The sequence below is a fragment of the Rhinolophus hipposideros genome (assembly GCF_964194185.1).
Source record: "Rhinolophus hipposideros genome assembly, chromosome: 11".
Classification (NCBI taxonomy): domain Eukaryota; kingdom Metazoa; phylum Chordata; class Mammalia; order Chiroptera; family Rhinolophidae; genus Rhinolophus; species Rhinolophus hipposideros.
The window spans coordinates 74,282,387-74,302,639 of NC_138057.1; the positions used below are offsets into that span (position 1 = coordinate 74,282,387).

General features: G+C 50.2%; 1 protein-coding gene across 4 annotated transcripts in view; it reads right to left on the reverse strand.

Moving 5' to 3' along the window:
* Window positions 1–8,881: 8,881 nt before the first annotated feature.
* NR6A1 (nuclear receptor subfamily 6 group A member 1) overlaps window positions 8,882–20,253 on the reverse strand; it is a 211,265-nt gene continuing 199,893 nt past the window's right edge. For all 4 annotated transcript variants that reach the window (XM_081066858.1, XM_081066857.1, XM_081066860.1 and 1 more), the window contains 3 exons: window positions 17,421–17,542; window positions 15,743–15,895; window positions 8,882–14,020 (listed from right to left, as the gene is read on the reverse strand). In XM_081066858.1, the coding sequence (XP_080922984.1) occupies window positions 13,932–14,020; window positions 15,743–15,895; window positions 17,421–17,542 (364 nt within the window). In that variant the 3' untranslated portion in view covers window positions 8,882–13,931. The remainder of the gene's footprint in view (window positions 14,021–15,742; window positions 15,896–17,420; window positions 17,543–20,253) is intronic.

The following is a 20,253-nucleotide window of genomic DNA, read 5'->3' on the forward strand; positions in this document are numbered from 1 at the left end:
AACCCTCCTCTTCCCCAGGGGTACTTGGGTTGACCCTCCAGGTTCCATTGCAGTCGCCTTTCAGCCTCAGGTTCCAGCTCATGTGGGGAATCACAGCCCCTCAAGTACCTGCCCAGGAAGCAAACATTGACCTGGCCCAGTCACAGACCCCAGACTGACAGATGGACACTGAAGGGAATCCCCAGAGACTCAGAGACACCCACAGAGACAGCAAAGACGCAGGCAGGGAGACCCAGGGACGATGGACAAGCACAGACTACCAGGCTTGGGTCAACACAGCCCTGTGAACACTGCCCCCCCATAGACAGCCGGACACCCCAGACCCCATTGAGTCTGTCCACATAGGCCTAGTTCCTCCCATCAGCCGCCTGGGGAAAAAAGGGGTAACATGACGGGAGGGCAGGTCTGGGGAGATCCCCGGCCCCTTCTCTGCCCAGAGCAGCGGGCACCCGTCACTCAGTAGAGCAGGCAGTGGCCAGCCCAGGCCGCAGGGAGGCACTGAGGAGGGAGACTGGCCATTAGAGGCCTGGGCCCAGGCCCTCACTTACGGAGCGGAAGGCGAGCTCTCACGCTGGATGAGGGTGGGCAGTGGGCACCGGGGTTCCGAGGGGAGGCTCCGGCAGCCCAGGTTGGGCAGTGGTGACGGTGGGCACACGGAACTCCTTCACGCCACGGCGGGCGGCAGGCGGACAGTAGGCTGGCTCTGTCCAACCGTCCTCCTCCTCCCCGCCCTGGGGGGGGGCACCAGAGGCCCAATTGGTCTCTGCCCCCACGTGACTCTGCAGGCCTCTCTCCTTCTTTGTTGGTGTTTCTCTTCATTTAGGTCTATTTTTTTTCTTCTCTTAAAAGAAAAAAAAAGTACCCCTATCTATCTGGGGGCCGCGGGTGGGGGCGGAGGCCAAGGCACTCTGGAGGCCTTGGCCAGCTGGCTGTTCCAGGCCGCTGTGGGAGCCCAGAGGCAGGGACCCCACGTAGGCGGGTAGGCAGCCCCGCTTGTTAGCGACTGGGTGGGAGTGGGGCCTGATTTATGGGCGGCTCCCCCACCCGGCCTGCAGCCCAGCTTCTCTCCTCTTGAATGGCTACCTCCCTGGGGCCTGGCCTGGCAGGGTCCGGTCTGGCCCAGACATGGGAGTGCAGTCAGGTCGGACTGGTGTGGAGGCAGGGGCATGCGACTTTGGCCTGGTCATTTTACTCTTCTAGAGGTGAAGAAAGGAGGAGGGGGCCAGAAGGCAAGCAGGTGAGCTGAATGTGGTCATTCCATGCTGGCTTTCTGAATGTCGCCACCTCCCATGGGCTGCTGATTCCCAGTACATAGCTGGAGAAGTTGAGGGTGGGTCAGGTGGTTGGCTACAGTGGGCCAAGAGGTAGCTAGGCCAGGATAGGGCAGGGGAGAGGGAAGGGAGTTTTGTCTAGATCAGGCCTCCCAGCCAGCACAGCTGAGGATGTCCCTGCTGTCCAATTTCCAGACCCAGACAGGCCTGAACTGGCCTGGACCGATAGGGCCCAGATTACCCTGTTCTGTCCCTCTCACGTTCATGGCACCCTCTTTTTTGCATTCCTTCGTTCATCTCACCTTTACTGAGTACATACTAGGTGCCAGGCACTGGAGAAAAGGGAGAAAAAGGAAAAAAGTTTCTGTCCTTGCAGGATTTACCTCCTGGCCATTCATCCTGGGGAGTGGGCAGGGGCACAGGGGGACCATTAAGTAATCACTGTTGAGAACCCCCACACCCTCCTTCATTTGAGGAAATAGGCAAATCACATAGAATACCTCACTTATTTGGCTTGGGACAAGAGGGGTTTTCCTGGATAACTGAAGTCAACTATATTTGAAACCTAGTGTGTCTTTCTCATTGTGCCACTTAAAACATTTTTTTGTGTGAAAATACATACAAGACAATAATTTTACTGACTGTCATAACTGACTCTACTAATATATTCTAATTCGACCTATGACATAATATACAACTTATTTCCCAACATGCATGACCTCCTAATTATGTCTTTTCACCCACAGAAGTTCTTAAAAGATGTACTTCTCTTGCATATGGCTGAACCGAACTAGTCTCCCCATTTCAATGCAAAGATTTTGTTTCTGGATGAATACCACTCATCCTCTGAATTTAAAAAATACTGCAGCAAACACCCTATATCCCCAACATGTCACACACATGGCCCTTTGCACTTCTTTTCATGGAAGATTTTGTGAAATGAAACCATTTCACCTGCCCTCTCAAACATGACAAACAGGGTCTTCCAAGACCGTGGTGCCATGGAAAGAACCAGCCTGGCTTTGCCAGTCTCCTGGCGAGGCCTTGAACCCAACAAGGAGAATTGCTCAGGAACTAGTGGCGAGACTCTGGATTAAATTCCAGTTCTGCCATTTTCTAGCTGTGAGACCTGGGACAGATCACTTCCCCTCTTTGGGTTTTACATCCCCTCCACATAATGGGGACAACTCTGAGACAATACATGTAACATATGCAGTGGCTGCCTGGCATGTTGTGTGTGCTCAGTAAACACTAGCAAAACCGACAACAAACTGAAAGCCCGACAGTCTGTCCTCAGAGACCCTTTCTGTGTTGAGTCTGAGATTGCAACATCATTCTGAACACTGTTTGTCCTTCTGTGACAGTGACTCACGCCATTCTGGGGAACCCTCAAGGAGAGGCTCAGGGCTGACTTATCTGTGTCTACAGCAGCCAGCACAGAGCGAGCATCAGTGAGCGCGTGTGGAATCTGCTGTAGAGTTCTGTGCCCCTTGTCCTGCTGCCTTCTCTGTAGGCAGTCGGCCATCACTTGCCACCACTCAGGCTGAGCGCTCCTCACCCCTCATCACCCTGGATATTTACTGACATCCCCTTCCTCTGTGCTGCTCCTTCTTGGACCCCCCCCCCTTTACAGGATGAGGCATGCTGGGAACAGTAAGTCCCTAACACAAAAGTGCCTCCTATGTATTGGGTCCCCTACTAACCAGTCCACACCTGGGGTCGTCTCGAGCCCTCTCCACCATCCTGGGAGGTAGTGGTATTTTCCCCTTACCTCCCAACAGCAACATGTGAGAGATGAAGACACTCAGGCTCAGAGACGATGTGTCTTCCCAAAGTCGCAAAACAAGGGTGTGATGGACCCAGGATTCAAATCCAGACCTGGGAGTTTAGAACCTGGGTTTGCCGATTCAGAGTCCTCTCCACTTGGCCAGAGAAACTAGGTGGACTATTAGTCCTTTCCTTCAAGCACCAGCCTGGGTGGTCCCAGGCCATAAGACCCACCCAGAGGGAAAAGAGAAATGGTGTAGTCCTGACCCAGGCTTCCCCCTCCCTCGGTCCCCAAGCAAAGCCCAGGGTCTCTCTTCTAAGTGGGGACTTTCCCAAAGTGCTAGGCCTGTTTCCTGGAGGTGGAACAAGGAATAAAAAAACCCGAGACCCAGAAACTGAAATGGAGGGAAGATGGACAGAATTACCCAGAAACTGAAATGGAGAGGAGAAAAGACAGACAGAAAAAGAAGCCATAGAGAAATGAGGCAGGAAATGAGAAAAGAGAGAAAAAGGAGACCCGTTGACAGCATAACAGACCAAAAGGTGGTCCTAGAGAGAGGGTGGGGGAAGAGGGATAGAGGGAGGGAGGGTGAGAAAGAGGAGAAAGAAAGTGGAGAGAGGGAGAGCCAGGGAGAAGGAATGAAAGAAATTCAGATTGAGAGAAGAAATGGGGTGGGGGCGAGAGAAAAAAAGAAAGAGAGAAGGAGAGAGACAGACAGAGACAGAGAATGAGAAAAGAGAGAGGGGCAGGGCCCAGAACTGGAGGCAGAGGGAGTATGGATTTGGAGACCCCTCACAGGGCAGCGGAGGGGGTGGGGCTGCTGGCAGCAGCAGAGGCTGTTTCCGCTGCACCCCTTATCAGCCTGCTGCCAGATGTTCAGATCCGATGCCAATGTCAGAGAAGTCCATAGTGGCGGGTCAAGGCCGTGGCCAGCGGGAGCCTCAGCTGCAGTGTGGGGAGGGGGGCGGGGGACGGCAATAGACCTGCTTGCTCTTCCCCCTCTGCCTTATGGCTCTGGGGCTGGACCACCTGGTGGGGGTGGGAGAGACCAGGTGCCTCTGGGGACTTCTCTAGTTTAAGAACAGGGACTTGTGGAGGCAGAGTGGGGCTCCTGGCAATATGTGGACGCTACATCTTTGCACACCCTCACAGGCGAGGAAGCCCAGGGCACATGCACAGACCCACACTCGTGCACATGAGTGGACAAAGTGACATGGGGACAGTTCAATCCCGTGCACAGCTGCTCCACCATAGCACCCCTCTGCTAGAGCCGCTGCTCAGCCTGGTCAGCTTAGCGAGCCCTGGCCCCCAACCTGAGCCAGGGCTGCAGCCAGAGCTGGAGACCTGAGGCTCTGTGGCTGACAGGGTTCCTAGGACTCACCCTGCTCTTGTATGATCGGGTCACTCGCAGAATCTGCAATGCCCTCAGGGGCTGAGCTGAGGGACCTGGGACCTTCTAGAATATGAGGCCTGGTGGAGAGCCTCAGGAGGAGGTATCTGGTAGGGCTGGGCTCCAGCCTTGGGCCTGGGCCTCTCCAACATGCTCTGGAGAGTCCTGCACAGCTGGGGCCCTTTCCTGGGGTAGTTTATCTCTCAGTGCACACGTTTGGCCCTCAAGGGGTGACCCAGCCTTGCCCCCCACATTCCTCTTCAGCCATGCAGCCGGTGCCCTCCTCCCCCCCCAGCCTGAGACAGGGCCTGTACTTGGGGGTGGTCAGGAGCAACCATTCAGCCATCGTGTTGCCCTCTTGGCCCCAGCCATTCGCAGCCGTGTCTCTGCTTCTCTGTCTGCTTTTGTCTCTGAGCATCTAATTTTGTCTCTGCCACAATAAATCTGTGTTGCTCACTGTTTATGCCTCAACCTTTCTCTGGGAAGTTTCCAGTTTATTGCTCTCCGTTTCAGTCTCTTAGAATCTCTCTAGGGTCCTTGAATTGCTCCAGTCTGGGGGTATCTCTGCTGTCTTCCTGGCTCCTAGTGGCCTGCCTTAATGGGAATGTGTGTGAGAGTCAGGCTGTGGGCAGGGGGGCAAGTGGAGGCCTTAGACTTTTAATGGGAGAACTAGGGCTGCTCAAGCAGCAGAAGTCCAGACCCCACCCTCCCAACCCTGCTGAGAGTCAGCCCAGATAATGGACACTGAGCAGGGCTTGGAGCTGGTGGGCTCCCCTAAATAGTAGAGAAAACTGGGGGTAGGAAGAGGAAGTGGGGCTGGAGGTCTCCTGGCCTGAGGGCCTCCTTCCTGTTTGTAGGGAAGTGACTGCCTCAGAAAGCTGCTCAGGGGAGAGGAGGGAGGCCATGGCGACTTCCGGGAAGCTGGCCAAGGGCCCGAGGCCACCCTCCCTGTGCCCACATGGGGCCAGCCAGCCCTGGCTTAAAATAGTGCGGTTCCTCTGCTTCGCCTGCTGCTGGGCCCAGCCCAAAGCTTACAGGGCAGCTGGACGCTGCTTGCACTGCCAGCCTTGGCCCTGGGTGGAGGGGATTCACCCAACTATCCAACCCTCTGCAGAAGGAGGCTGGGGGCTACGTCTGGACCATGTGAGTGGGTGTGGGGAGTTTCCGAGAAAGTAGGGGTTCCTGAGTCAGAAACCCTAGACTCAAGTCTCAGCACCAGTACTGAGCAGCTGTGAGACACTGGCTGGTCCAACCAGGGTGAGTGCCTGGCTTTCCACCTAAATGAGCCTACCTGTGTAGACGCTTCAGAACCTTGCCAGGCATAATGTGGGCACAGAAAGTGGGAGTTCTCTTTGCCTCTCTTGCTGGCTGTTACTCAAACTTCTCACCCTGAGGAAGGGTCTCCATGGAGCTTTCCTCAGTTTTTGCACTGCTCCTAGGACTAGGTGTTGAACAGGGAAGTTCTGTGGAAAGGAAGCTTGCAGGGAGGGTAGGGATGTGGCTGTGGTCTCCATGGTGAGACTTGTTGCCAAGGGAACAAGACTCCAAGAGCCCTGGGTCTGACAGTTGGGTACTTTTGCCACAGGATCTCAGAAAGGTTCATTTTAGGTGGACATGAAACCCTGGTGAGCAGCCAGGCCAAGGTCAGACCACGCCAGAGCGGTAGCTTCTGGCTCTTGCTGAGTTTCTGCTATTGAGGTGTGAGGGGCCACAGGTCCCCTCACACAGCTTCCTTTTATGGATTGACTTCGTCAAGCCCCTACGTTGAACCAGCCACAATGAATCCTTAAACCCCTAAGACACAGGCACCGCCATCTCCATTTATCTGACAGGGAAAGCGAGGATCAGAGAGGCATTTATTGGGTCAAGGCCATGTAACTGGTAAGGGGAAGAGCTGGAATTAGAACTGAGATGGTGAGCCCCCTGGTGGGTGTGCCTGCTGAGACACACACACACACACACACACACACACACACACACACACACACACACGCTGCCTGAGAGAAATGATCCCTGCAAGAGGGCCCCATCCAACCTGATCCCAACACCCTCCCATCACTACTTCTGGGAAGTTCTGGCGTCAGACTCTGATGTAACCCAGACAGAGCTGTTTCCTCTTCAGTTACAGAGATGATCTCACTTACCTCAGAGGGTAAGGAAAAGGATCTCAGCACAGATCCCGCCTAGTAGTAGGCCCTCGGTCAGTACTATGTTAGATTCATTCCTTAGGTCACATGCAAGTTATGTAACCTTGAGCAAATTATTTACCCTTTCTGGGCCTCAGTTTCCTTATCTGTAAAATGGGCTCATTCCAGCACCAACTTCATAGGGTGGCTTTGAGGAATCAGTCATCGAATGCAGAGAAAAGACTTTGTACAGCACTTTGCTTTGCTCTGTATGTCAATTACTTTATTCTTCTTCCAGATTACTGCCGGGCACTCAAGGAAACTGAAAGCTCGGCATCAGTTAAGTAGCAGTTCATCAATTTAGAGCAGTGTCCTCAATTTTATGCCATGGAAGTGTCCCAACAGAATTTTAATAGGAGGAAAAAAATGCCCCACACTCAAGTACTTCTGGGTAGTCCCTGAGCTATACAAAATTAGTTTCCTTCAGGTAGGACTTCTCAGAGCCTTTAATATGCCAGTGAAGTTTGGGGATCAGTGAGGAAGACAGAGCGCAGCATTCCCCAGATTTCTGGCGCTAGAACTCCCACTTCTTTTCCCAGGGAGCCACCTTGTGGGTCGTGTGTTCCAAGGACGCACACAGCACTGGTTCTGTGGCTTTCTACACTTCATGTATTGGGGACAGCACTGCTTTTCAGATGTTCTTTCACATTAGAGAAATTAATCCTTTATTAATTGAGTCCTGTTTATTTTGTTAATAGCAAAAAGTTCAACCAAAGGCCATTACTGAGCTTTGTTACAAACTCCAGACATTCATACTCAGCACTACTGAATTGCTGAAGCTGAGCAGGGAGGAAGCCTGTTGTAACTTTGGTATCAGATAGACCTGGATTCAAAAGCCAATTCTGCCACTTACTCATGTGTCATCTGAGGAAAATGGTTTAATTTCCTTGAGCCTCAATTTGCTCAGAGTAAAATGGGGCTGAGATCTATACCTTGCAAAATGGTTATGAGCATGACAGGAGACAATACATGCAAAGCACCTATTGCAGTGCCTGGCACTCCCTTAGCCGGCGGTCAGCAAATGTGTTCCTTCTCCATGCACCTCTGTGTCTTATCTGTTCCCTCTTGTTGGGCACGGAATAGTCTATTAATGAGTTCTGCAGCGATTCCTTTGTTCTAAAACCATCTCTTTCAAACCTCAAGGGCTCTCTGGTCCCTTGTGCAGAAGGAGGCTGAGGTGTGGGAAGGCAGCTGGTCTTCCCCTCCTTTTACACAGGATGTAATAGACTTTGATCAGACTCTCTTTAGCCTTCATCTTTCCCATCTGTCTCATACGACCCGCAGCCCAAACTCTGCCACTTCTCTGGTCGTATGAACAGCAGGATTACAGGAGGTGGGCTGGTCTGGGTTCAAGTCTCGGCTGACGTTTTCTGTCTGACTTTGGCACATCCCTTGACTTCTCAGAGTCTCCATTTTCTTAACTCTAGAAAACCTCATCTATTTTCTGGAAGGACAGGTAATTATTGGCTGGACCATAGTGACACACTATGCAGGCAACCGACCAACACACTGCTATCTATCACTGAGATGCCGCTTTCCTGAGACTTAGCAGATGGCTTTCCTTCCCCAAACTCCTGGATGTGGCATTCCAGGCTCCCAAGTACTTCTCCAGCTTCAACTCTTGCTAACCCCTTCCATCTGCCATCACTGCTGTCAGGCAATCCCTTGTCATACCCGAATATTCCACGTATTTCCGAATCACAGCAAGGCCTTCAAAAGGTGTCGATCCCTCCACCTAGCTGACCGTCCTTTCTGCCTGGTGACTTGCTTCCAGGTACTGTCGGCGCTCACCTGTGAAGCCCTTCCTGACTGAATAGGACAAGCCACTCCCTCGGCGAGGGACATCACAACTCTGAGCCCACTGCACTGCAAAGGTGTCTTTGCCCCGCCCACCGGACTGTTTCTGGCTGGGTGGCCTTGGCTGAGTCACTTCACCTCACTTAACTTTAGCTTCTTCATTTATAAAATAGAGATAATAATTCTCTAAGCTCACAGAGGTTCAGGTTTGTGAAAAGTCCCAACACAGAGCCAGACAAGAGCAGGCCCCTCGGTCAGTGCTGGCTCCTTAATGCAAGCAGTTCTAAGAGACATCCCTCTGCCAGACCCCCAGCAACAGGAACTGGGTGGGTGTCAGCTACAAGCAGGAGCAACAGATCAGAAGGTGCGAGCCAGCTCCTTAGGACACCCCATTGCCCCTGCCCAGGACCCCAGACAAGCTTCACAGACAGATGCCATGTGCAGAAGGATTCACATTTATTGGTTCAAATACAGTACCTAATATTTTCTAAACATGCATTTCACACTAATTGGTCACATTTCCACAGGTAGTCAATTCACAGAAAAGGGCCCAGCCCTTGCCAGCTGGCAGGGTGGGAGGTAGCAGAGGGCCTGGGGAGCCTGCAGAGCCCGCCAACTATCATTTGGTCATGCAGGGTTGATGGAGCCAGGCTGGCGGGCAGCCCTTGACCGGCCCTTTGGAGACAAGGGCTCAGAGACATCCGGTTTACTTGATTCCTACACAGGACTGTGGGGAGAGTGGACCTAAGGTAGGTAGCCCAGGGGTAGGCTCATGGATGCAGGTGCCCCCAGAGCCCCTGGAGTAGTGGAAGGTGGTGTTTCCTGTGCCTTGGGGCATAGGAAGGAAACAGAGGCCTCTTCAAGGGAGTGGCTAGTCCCTGGCCAGGCAGGTGTGAAGGCAGCCCAGACATTACAAGCCCCTATCGCAAGCCTGGGATGGCAACACAGACAAAAACACCAACACCCCAGGGCAGGCAGGGTTTCTTTCCCGACAGGAACATGTAAACACAGCAGGGGCTACAGTATTCTTTTCCCACAGGATTTCTCAGAGAGGAATCACCAGGATGTCACTCAAGAGGTAGTTTTTTCTTTTTTTCTTTTTCATGGAAATTTGAGTCAACATTATCACCTATTATAAGACATTTCAGAGCAAGAAAACAATGGTCACCAAAGGGCAAAAATGATACTTTGGCTGGCAGGGCTGGCTCCAGGATTTGGAAGACTAGCCTCCACCAGTAACAACGTTTTCCTGGGCTTGGAGCAAGCTCTGGCCTGACTCGCAGCTTCCCTTTGGGCCTGCAATTAATTCCTGAGTAGGCTGTGGTCCCTTTAGGGCTGCAGGCCCAGAGGAGTCAGGCCACATAGGGACTGGACTGAGCAGAGGCACCAGGCATTTTACCAGCTGGTTGAGGCAGGGCCACTGTGGCTCATGTCCCGGGACAGACAGAAGTCTTCCAGTCTCCAGGTAGCCCAGGTCTGGCCAGAGGAAGCCCCCGCTTGCTCCCAGACTGAGCATGCTCTCTGGGGCCCTGCCTCTGAGGAAACAGTCCAGGTCTGGCTCCCAAGCCCAGAAAAACGGTTGCTTGTGGCAGCCAAGAGAGGGGTTTCTGGGGACCCTGTAATTAAATACACATCCCTGAGCTGTGGCCCTAGAAACCCTTGCCTCAAGGCTAACCAGTTTCCAGCACCTGGTGGAATGATTGCCGTTTCTCATCCTGAGACACAGATAAAACATCATTTCACAGACACTGGGCATAGATGACTCAAGCCGAGGGAAAAGGGAGGAATGATCAACTGCAAAGGTAGAGGGGCGTGCAGGGGGGCGCTCACGGATCAGGTCGGGAAAAGGAACAGTAATGGTTTTTTTGTTTAGTTTTTTGTTTTTGTTTTTTTTTTTGTTTTTTTGCTTTTTAAAAAATCAATAAAGAAAATAAAAGGGCTGGTCTGAAAGACTGGATTTCTTAAAACAATTGCAAAATTTTAAAAGCGGGGAAAAAAGCCAGACCAGGGACCCAGAGCAAAAGACTTGGAACCACTGCTCAGCTTCCTGCCCTACCAGGAGGCCAGGACCCCTGTACTTTGGCCAACCTCAGCCATGGCTTAAATGTTGCCCACACTGGGCTTATCTGTCTCCATCTGAACCTAGGAAATCAGGATCAAATAAACTAAGGTAAGAAATGGATAATCGAGCAAGGCAGCTGGCTCAGAGAACCCAAGATTTTAAGGACCTGGTGACACATTGGCCATGGCGCGTACTCACTTCCCTGAGTGGCAAGTAAGAAGCAGGCTAGTGTGGAGTGGGTGACTGTCAGTGAGCCATGGAGACCCCTCTCCCTGCTCTGGCTCTGGAGAACAGGACAGGGAGGGTCCTGCCTGCTGCCTTCTATCTCTCGAGGTTCTCCCATATCACTCATGGGTTGGCATGGAGCCTGGGTGTCCTCTGAGCCAGGTGGAGTGCTTTGAGACAGGTTCTAGGGAGTTTCTCCAGACTACCAACCTTGTGAAAGATTCCAAAAGTCTTACAAAGGAACCAGAGCGTGTAAGTTGTAGGTGAAGTTCCAAGATTCCAAACTTTTGTCTTGGGTCAAGAAAACATTCAAAGGGAAAGGAAGGGAAAAGCTTGTATGTTTCAATGCAGTGGAAGGAGGTGGGATTCTCCTTGACCACACAGCTTTCAGGATCCTATTTTTATGGTGGAAAAACTCTCACTCAAAATGAGTGCTGTTGGTGGCAGGGATCAGAGAGAGGACAGAAGAGAGGGAATTGAGTTCACATGCATAACTTCTTCCACTAGCAAAAAGGCTACCTGTTAACCAAACAGTATGGGAAGAAAGGCAAAAACAAACACACCAAGCCTCCCCCTCCAACCTTTCTCTGTGTCCTTCAAACCAAATTCACAAATACATCTAGTGGCTGACCTAATGTCTCCACGGTGCTAGCTACACTCCTACCTTCTCCTCGTAATACCTGAGTTTGCAATGCAACACATTCACTTTACCCTGTTTAAAAAAAGCCCGTCATAAAAGGACTGGGTGCAGAAGACATTAAAGGTGGCCCACAGGTCAGGCTCCGGCTCAGAACACACGGCCACTTGGCTCAGAGATTCTGCAGGGCTCTCGGAAATGAATGGGCTCTTTGTTCTGTGGAATCTGCTGCAAACATTTGTAAAAATGGATTTGTACAATGGCAACTTGCAGAACCTTTCCCCCACTCCACAAATTAACAACTTGCTCTGTTTAATGCTGCATTATTGGAGAGACATGTTCTTGCCTCATCAGAGAGAAATTTCCTTCGATACCCAAACACAACCGGTAAAATGCTTAATTTAAGAGAAAAGCCATTTGAAAAAATAATAATTTGACAGATGGAGGTCTAAGCAAATTAAGATGCTGCACACAGGAGCCGTCTTGGAGAAGCGGTTTCTGATATGTGTCTCCTCCCTATATCGAGGAAAGCAGCTCAGAGTCTGCCCTGTAGCCAAAGAATGCGATCTAGTTGGTTAAATAAAACATTCAGGGAAACAAAAATATTGTGAAGTGAGAGAGAAACAGACACAGACACACACACACACAACTTCCCATTGACATGTGGAAAACATTCTGATTAGAGGTTTTCCTGAGGAGCACATCTCTTCCATCTTTCTTTCTCAGATCAGCTGAGGAAATGGCACTGAGCAGGAACACTCTGAGTTTTAGATCCATCAAGAGACAAAGTCATCATTCTGCTGGTACCCGTGACATTTCACTGGGAAGGAAATGATGCGACACAGCCTCGCCGGTGTGCACACGAGGTGGTGGCCCCCCGGCTACGTTTGCTCGGCTGGGCTGGGAAGACAGCACGTGGCCTTTGAACAGGCCCCAGGAGTGCTGCAGGCCCCTCTAGCCACCTCGGATGCGCCCTTCTAAATGGTCTGTCTGCTGCATTGGCTATGCGAGCCACCTGGCCCACACTTGGCTGTGGGCAGCGACAACCGCCGTACAGTAAGGCAGAGAAAGAGGAAGCACCTGGAAGAGTTCCCAGACAGGTCTGGTGTGGCTGCTGGGCAAAGCCAACAGGGTAAGGAACACTTCCCGGGACACGGGAGGCAGGTAGTGAAAGAACAAGGGGTCCAGGCCGTATCTGCAGAGGGGGCAGCCAGGCCCGTAGGAACATGAGGTAGTTTAAAGCCCCGCTTCCCTCCCAGGTGCCTGGGACTCCAGTCCTCTAGGCCATGGATACTCTAAGGGGCAGCTGGGCCACTCTGGGCCTTGGGCTTTCTGTCCTGGGAAACCTGCTCTCATTTTAGCGAGATTAGGAGAACTCGGAGTAGAATATAGAGGCAAAAATTCTGCTCAGCAAATGAATGAATGGTTCCACTGAGAAAGAGATTATAGGTTTTGGATTCAGTCCTGTGGTGGGATGGGATGGGATGGGGTGGGAGGGGTGGGGAGGGGGAGGTACAGAGAACTCTAAAGGAGAAGTGTTTATTCTTTTTTTTTTTTTTTTGCAGTCTGGACTTTGTCTCATGACTCCTTGAAGAGAACAAGCTGAAAGGAGAAGAAATCAGTAGTGGGCACCAGGATTCGGAGCACGGCATTTTGTTCAGCCATGTTGTCAGAGGGCCAATAGAAAGCCATCTGTAAGGGAGAGCCAAGGAATCTCAGGAAGGTAGGCCTTGGTTGATCCACATAAGGAAACTAGGGAGCTGTGAGCCCCACGGGAGCTGGCAGGCAAGTCCCAAGGATACCTTATGGCCAGGACTCTGCCTGGATGAAAAGCTGACAGTGGCAAAAACTGACAGTGGTGGTTCTGACGGTGGGGAGGGGGGCCCCACAGCATGGTGTGAGAACAGAAACCCTTCTTCCTGAGGACACCTACCTTACATTTGGTCACTGTGTCCCACTCACTCAACTTTCATGCTTTCCAAAGAAAAGAGGGGGCGTAATGCCTCATCTCCTGCCATGTTCCCACTGTGTCACCCACATTGCTCAGTAAACCTGCTAACAGCACTTTGCCCTTTCATGGTATGTGCTTTTACCTGGCAATTCTGTAGCTAGAAAAAGGCAGTTTGCTCTCTGACAGACAAATGTATGAGTCTGCTGAGAACACGTGGAAAAAGTCGGGATGGCCACACCCCTCCCTTTCCACTGAGGTAGTCGTCTTCGTCAACATTATGGAAATAGTCATCTCAGCCCCATCCCACCCTCCCTCAAAATACAAAAGAACTATCTCTAAACAATGACAACACTAACATTAAACATCTTCACATTCTGTAAACTGCAAGGAAATGCATCGGCTGCATTCACACAAAAGCATGTGCATCGTGTTGAAGGCCATACATTCAACTCTGTCGTGAAATAAATATATAGAAAAATGAGCTTAACAAAACAGACAAACAAACAAACACTCTTCTTGCTATGGAGGCAACTGGCAACGCTGCTCCACAGCCTCCACGTTGGTCTCTCTGGCTCTTTCTTCTGGAGCCTGTCCTGCCCACACAAGGCTCTGTGGATGGCCCGAGGAGGGGCGCTGCGAACAGGTCATTCTTTGCCCACACTTGTCTTGCAGGAATGCAGCACCACCTTAAAGAGGAGGGGCAGCTGCTCCAAGGGTACATTCACCATTTTCCCTGGGAACGAGGTAGGAAAAGAAGAGTTAGCAGTGGCTGCCAGTGGAAGCGCCTGCGAGGCTCCTCTTGGGCTGGTGAAGGGAGAATGCTGCCCTTCACCAGCCACTGAGTGACCGGGGCAAGGAAAGTGCCAGGAGTATCACAAAGGTCAGACACACTGGGCTAACATCCTGGTACCCAGGCCCATTCTGGTGCCCTGGGGAGTCTAGTAATGGTACAAGCTATAATCATTGCTACTATTCAGGGAATGCTTACTCTGTGCCAAGTGTTTAAATGCATTATCTTATTTAATTGTCACAATATTTCTGTGTGATACATACTACTTTTTATCCCCATTTTAAAGATGAGGAATCTGCAACTGAGAGGTATTCCTAGATGCCCTGTTAGAGCTAAAATACCAGGAGAAACTTAGATCCTGTTTTCTTATTCTTCCCGATAGATTCTCTACCATTCTATAAAACATTGCTCTTCAGAGTAGTATAATGGGTTAATAAAAGTACTAAGAAAAAAAGAGGTGGGGGTGTCACAGGGGCAAATAAATTGAGAAATTCAGGGCTAACAAAGGTATACAGGTGACTTTACTGGAGGACTTCTCCGAGCCTTCACCGTGCTGACATACTCTGTAAATACTCGAGGCTGTGGTTCTCCTCCCCGACCGTACCTTAGAGTCACCTGGGGAGTTAAAAAAAAATACTGATGCCCCGGCCCCACCCCATACCAACTACATGAGACTCTCTGGAGGTGCAACCCAAGTACAGGTATTTTTCAAAAGCTTCCCAGGTGATTCCAAGTGCTGCCAGGGGTGAGAGCCCAGCTCTGTGGGGGAGAGTGGGGTAATTACTGACTTCCTTTTATTTTAGAGGGCAACCGATTAATACCTCGTTTGGTAGAACCTAGTTTTGAAAATGCTGAGACATAAATATCAAAACACCTCCCAAATTCCAATAGTTTAGGTCTAGCTTCACATCTGCTAGATTACCGCAGGCACAAAATGTAGAACAAAAATTCCTTCGTCATACTGAAAATTTTTTCCTTCAAAACTGTACTGCTGAATTTGACAGGAACAACCTCAAAGTCTAGAGGCCACATTTCTGAGCTGCCCCTCAGTATCTGCTGAATAACTATAAATAAGAATCTTTACCAAATGAAGTAAAGCAATAACAACTAAAGCCAGGATTTTATATTCAAACGGACCTATTTAAATGTCAAGCTCAGAAGGGGCTTAAGACCACAAAAACAACAACAAATATTCCTTTGCAAACATAGGATTTTTGAGAATTATTTTAAAGATATCGCTCTAAATGAATGATCCCCCAAAACCTGCAGGCAATTCTATGAAGTTAACTTTTAAAATTGAGATACAATTCACATAGCATGAAATCCAACGTTTTACAGTATACAATTCAGGAAACGAAGCTAATCTGAGAAATTCTGAATCTGTTTCCCCATCCATAGACTGGCCATAATATCACCAACCACCAGCCGTGCAGAGATTGTTCTGAGATTAAATGATATAAGGCCATAAAGTACCTTGCACATCATAGGTGCTGAGGAAATGTTAGATTCTGCTCCCTACAAAGAAAACACAAACTTCTCGTTATAACTTTTCTGAGGGCAAGAGATGGGCCTTAAATGAGTATCCTGAAAACACTGCTTGCCTCATTCTCTTCACAAGCTAAGAGAAGCAAGGAAGCGTTGGGAACCCAGAACCCAGAATGTTACCTGCAATATATCGAATCTCAGGTAAGCACATCATGAGATCAGGAAAGCGGTTCGGCTGATGTGTATATTTATATTCAGTGAAATCCTGGCAAATGTACCAATATCGCTTGTTCAACTGTTCCAGCTGTGAGGCACTGGCTAGACCCCTGATATCTGTGAAGAAAACCACACAGGAAATGGGAGGGGCTTTCTAACGTGGAAGAAACACCAACTCCTTGAATAGGTGTATCTTTCAATTAAAAGTTATTAAATGTCACAGCAGGAGATCTTTTCTCTTTCTGACATGCAGGAACAAAGTTCTGGACAAGGGAAGAGAAATCAGATGAAGAAGAAATAAATCATATAGGAAAATTACTAGACTGAGCCCTTTGAGGGTTAGGCTCAGTCTTCACACCTGGCTCCCAGCACAGGGCTTGGCACAAAACAAGGCACCAGCAGGTGTTGAACAACTGACTGAATAATCTACCTTTCTTAATTTATCCTGCACAGTATCTTTAAATTTGCACTTTGCCGGAGCCCATCAGAAACCTTGCTGATACCTACGCATTCATGCTTGTACATACGAGTATATGAGTATTCACACATGGTCTCCCGTGTTTCTGCTCATCTGGGATGTCACTCCAGTTTTTTCTACATAGATTTCTCTTATTTTTACACACACACACACACCTACCCCTTTTTTATATCTATATATAAAATATAGAATATAGATATTCTATGTATAAATCTTACCCAGCCTTTGAGGCCCTGCTTAGATTTCTCCTCCAAGTAGTTGCTACTGATCTCCCCATCTCTGAAGCTCAAATTATGTGTCATGTGCCATCAGAGTCTATTTCTTGAGGCGAGGGACCTGGAATCTAATTTATTTTTCAGTGTCTTTCATGTTCACCACAGGGCCTGGCCGAGGGAAGGCACACACCACCAGATACATGCGTGAATTGTACTGAAGCAGCAGGAGGAGGTTTGGCCTGTGTGGGCACAGACCAGGGGACCCAGAGTCTCAGACTAGGCAACGGAATACAGGAACAGAGCACTTTTAATACCACAGGCAGCAAAACAGCCCAGGCCAACTCTGAGAGCAGATCACTCATATGCTACTTTGGAAAAAAAAAAAGGAAACAAATTCTCCTTCATACTCCGGTTACCAGCAGCTACCAAGCGCTACTTTGTAGGTACTACTTCACACAAATCCTATCCAGCACTCTTCTAGTGAAAAGCCACGCTTGATATGCACGTGTGTTTCTGTGCACCCCCTCTCGGCCCCGAAGGGGCGTCAGAACACTGCCAGCCTGTTGCAGAGGCCTTATCTCCAATAGCTCCATCAGTCACTCTGCTCTTCTTCAGTCACTGGAAAACTGGTACATAATTTAAATGACGCATGTACTGTCCTTGGTGTCTGTGTTTAAATGCATTGAAACTAACTAAACAAAGCGAATCCTCTTCCTTCCGCTATGAGTTATAGAGACTGTGGCATTTAGGTTTGAAGAAAATATCCAAAGTATGCCCTGCAGGATGATGATGAGGGGAGCACAGGCCTTCCAAGACTGGTACCCACATGCTGTGTCAGATTCTGGGTGACAGTCCTGAGGGCAAAGGGGGGCATGAAACATGAGGGCAAATGCTCACTGGCAAAAAAATAAAAATAAAGTCCCTTCTTCCCATTCCCCAAGCCACTCACCTTGATTTAAGAAGTTAATTGCTTTCATGCAAGCGTACTCCTCATTGCTGACCTTTAGCTGATGGAACTTGTGATACAGGTAGATGAGCCGCTCGATCACCTCCATCCCTTCATCACTAAATCTGGGAAGAGACACAGGTGTTAACAGTGGGCTCTGACACCAGTGGAGACCAGGGAAGGGAAGACAGAGGTTTCCTACAGCTCCTTAAGGCATCTGATGGAGGAAAGAGGCTGAGCTTGGGGGAAATGTAATTCAGAACCATTTGTCAAGGACTGGTGTGGATCCACATTTTATCTAGAAGCCAAGATAGTTCATACAAGCTGCTGTTCTCAAGGTTGGGGGGATTGATCAAATCTAAGTTCAAATCCAGCTCTATCACATAAAAGCTATGAGACTCTGGCTAGTCATTTGACACCTGTAAGCTGTGAGGTCCCCGTCTGTAAGTTAATAATGCTTGCCTGCTTGGGGTAACGAATGACACCCTTAGCATAACGGCTGTTGTTGAGACGCAGCCTCCAGTATCAGGGGCAGCTGCCATGGTGACTGTGAGTCTCTGCCACGATGCAGAAAAAGCTGTTGCCTATATTTATTTATTTAGGTTCCCCGTTTCCAGCAGAGCTGAGGTTATGCACAGTGAAAACTTTTATTGGCATCTCTGACTTCAGCTAGGAGGGAGGAAAATATTCACTGAGCCTCCACGCCATGCCAGCTCCTATGCTGGGCAATTTATGTGCATTACCTCATTAAATTTTCTCAGCACTATGGGCTAAGTGAGATTGTCACCACCACTGTACAGATGAGAACCGGAAGTTCAAAGAATAGTGGGGACGGGCCCACAAGCACGCAGCTAGTGGTGACAGAGCTGGAACGCGGAACCGGGCTAACTCCCCAGGGCCTTGCTTTTCCCAGTGTCTAAGGTGGCATGCCCCAGCAGAGAAGACTCAATGCTCCTTTCTTTGGATTAGGAGTAAGCTCCTTGACAACGGACCAAGTTTTAGGCAAAGGAGCCCCAAACTAAGGGACTAATACTCTGGGTCATAGTGGGGAATATCTCCTATCAGAGATGGAAATACCACCAAACCAAGGAGGCAAAGGCTTAACGGGGAAGCAGTTTACAAAAGCTGGGGCCAGGCCCAGCCTCTGCCCTTCTAGGAGTGGGCTGGCCTGTGGGACAAGGAGAGCGCCAGACAGGCCTTAGGTGCAGCTCAGAGAGGTGCTTAGCCTAGCGCTGTTTCCGAACAATTATGGCCAGATCTGGGTAGCGCAGCCCTGTGCTAGGCAAGAAGGCCCTGACTGGGGAGGGTCCAGAGCACCCGGGGGTGTACTACGGCTTTCTGCAGTAACTCTGAAGACTTTGCACGGGCTCGGCTTCCTGGGCACGTGGGACATTTCTTCTCCTGGGAGAAAGCCTGGCCCTGGCTGGGGCCAGAGGCACCTGCAGCTCTCAAACACCAGGGGGAGCCCAGCAGCAGCTCCTGGCAATTGCAGCTCTGACCCTCTGCCTCAAGGTTTGGCTCCCAGTCAGTCTGAGCTGGGGCTTCTCTCAGTGCTGATTTTGAACTCCAATGGCTGAGTCCATTTCTCTCTGCTCCTGGTCCCAGTGGCTTTTACAGCTTTATTGATATTTTCCCAGACTAGCCGACCTACAAATTCATATTGAATAACCACTCTGGATAACTTTATCGACCATTTGTTGAATGTTTGCTACTTGCCAGGCACTTTGTTAAACATTCTACATACATAATTTCACAGGATACTCCCAGTAAGTCCCCAAGTAGATGTTATAATCCTTTGTTCACATGTGGAAACTAAGGCTCACAGAGGTTATTTTCTGGGCCCCTACTGCATTCTTGCATTTGACCCTCCTGATAACCTGTGGGATTAGTAATATCACCTCATGTGAGGAGTGAGGAAGCAGAAGAGGTGCCTTTCCCAAAGTTACATAGTAAATGACTGGTGACGAGCTAAGGTTTAAACTCAAGTGTTCTCATTGCAAGCCTGTCCCTTTCTCAGCACTACACTGCCTTCTCCCTGGCTGCCTTGCTCTGAATTGGTGAACTGGTAACTGGGAAAAGCTACCACATGCTATCACAGGGCACCTCGGGAACTCTGTTCCCACAGCAACTCCGCCCAGGGCCCAACCAGAGCGGGTGCTGGGCTGGCTGCAGTGCACACAACTGCCCAGCAACTTCCGTGATGCTGAGGCTGGCAGCAGGCAGTGTGTCCGGGAGGGCAGATCACTCTGTGCTCCTGAGAGGAAAAGATCTTCAGTGTAAATGCCCTCTAGGGTCTGCCTGGAGGGCTGGGGGAGGCTTGGGATGGGTAGGGCAGAGAAAAGCAGGGTGCAGGCGGAGCAGCAGTGTCCGCATCTGTCTGGTGGCCGAGCAGTGTAGCAAGCGCAGATAATGCTCTCTCCTTAATCAGCAACCTCTTGCCTCAAGTGCTCCCTCTGGCTCGCAGAACCTGCAGGTGTGTGGCTACTGGCCAGGGGCCTCACCAGGAGTGCCAAACCTATTCCTGGCTGAGTCCTGACCTGAGACCACAAAGGCGCTCCCCAGTGCCCAGCCTGAGCATATGCCCCCAATTTGCCCTTTCTCTTGGGGACAGCACATACCTCCTTTCCAAAATTCTTAGGACAGGCTACCATCACGGACCCCTGGCAGCGGTAGGGGCTGGCAGCTAGCCCGGCAGCCCCCACTCAGTCTCCAGCGCCTGACTGCAAAGCTTCCCTCCACACCCCGCATCCCAACCCTTGATAAACAAATTGTTCTCTGTTCCATGGGCCCGCTTTCTCCTGCAGCCGTACCTCCCCCACAGCTGCCCGGCCCACGG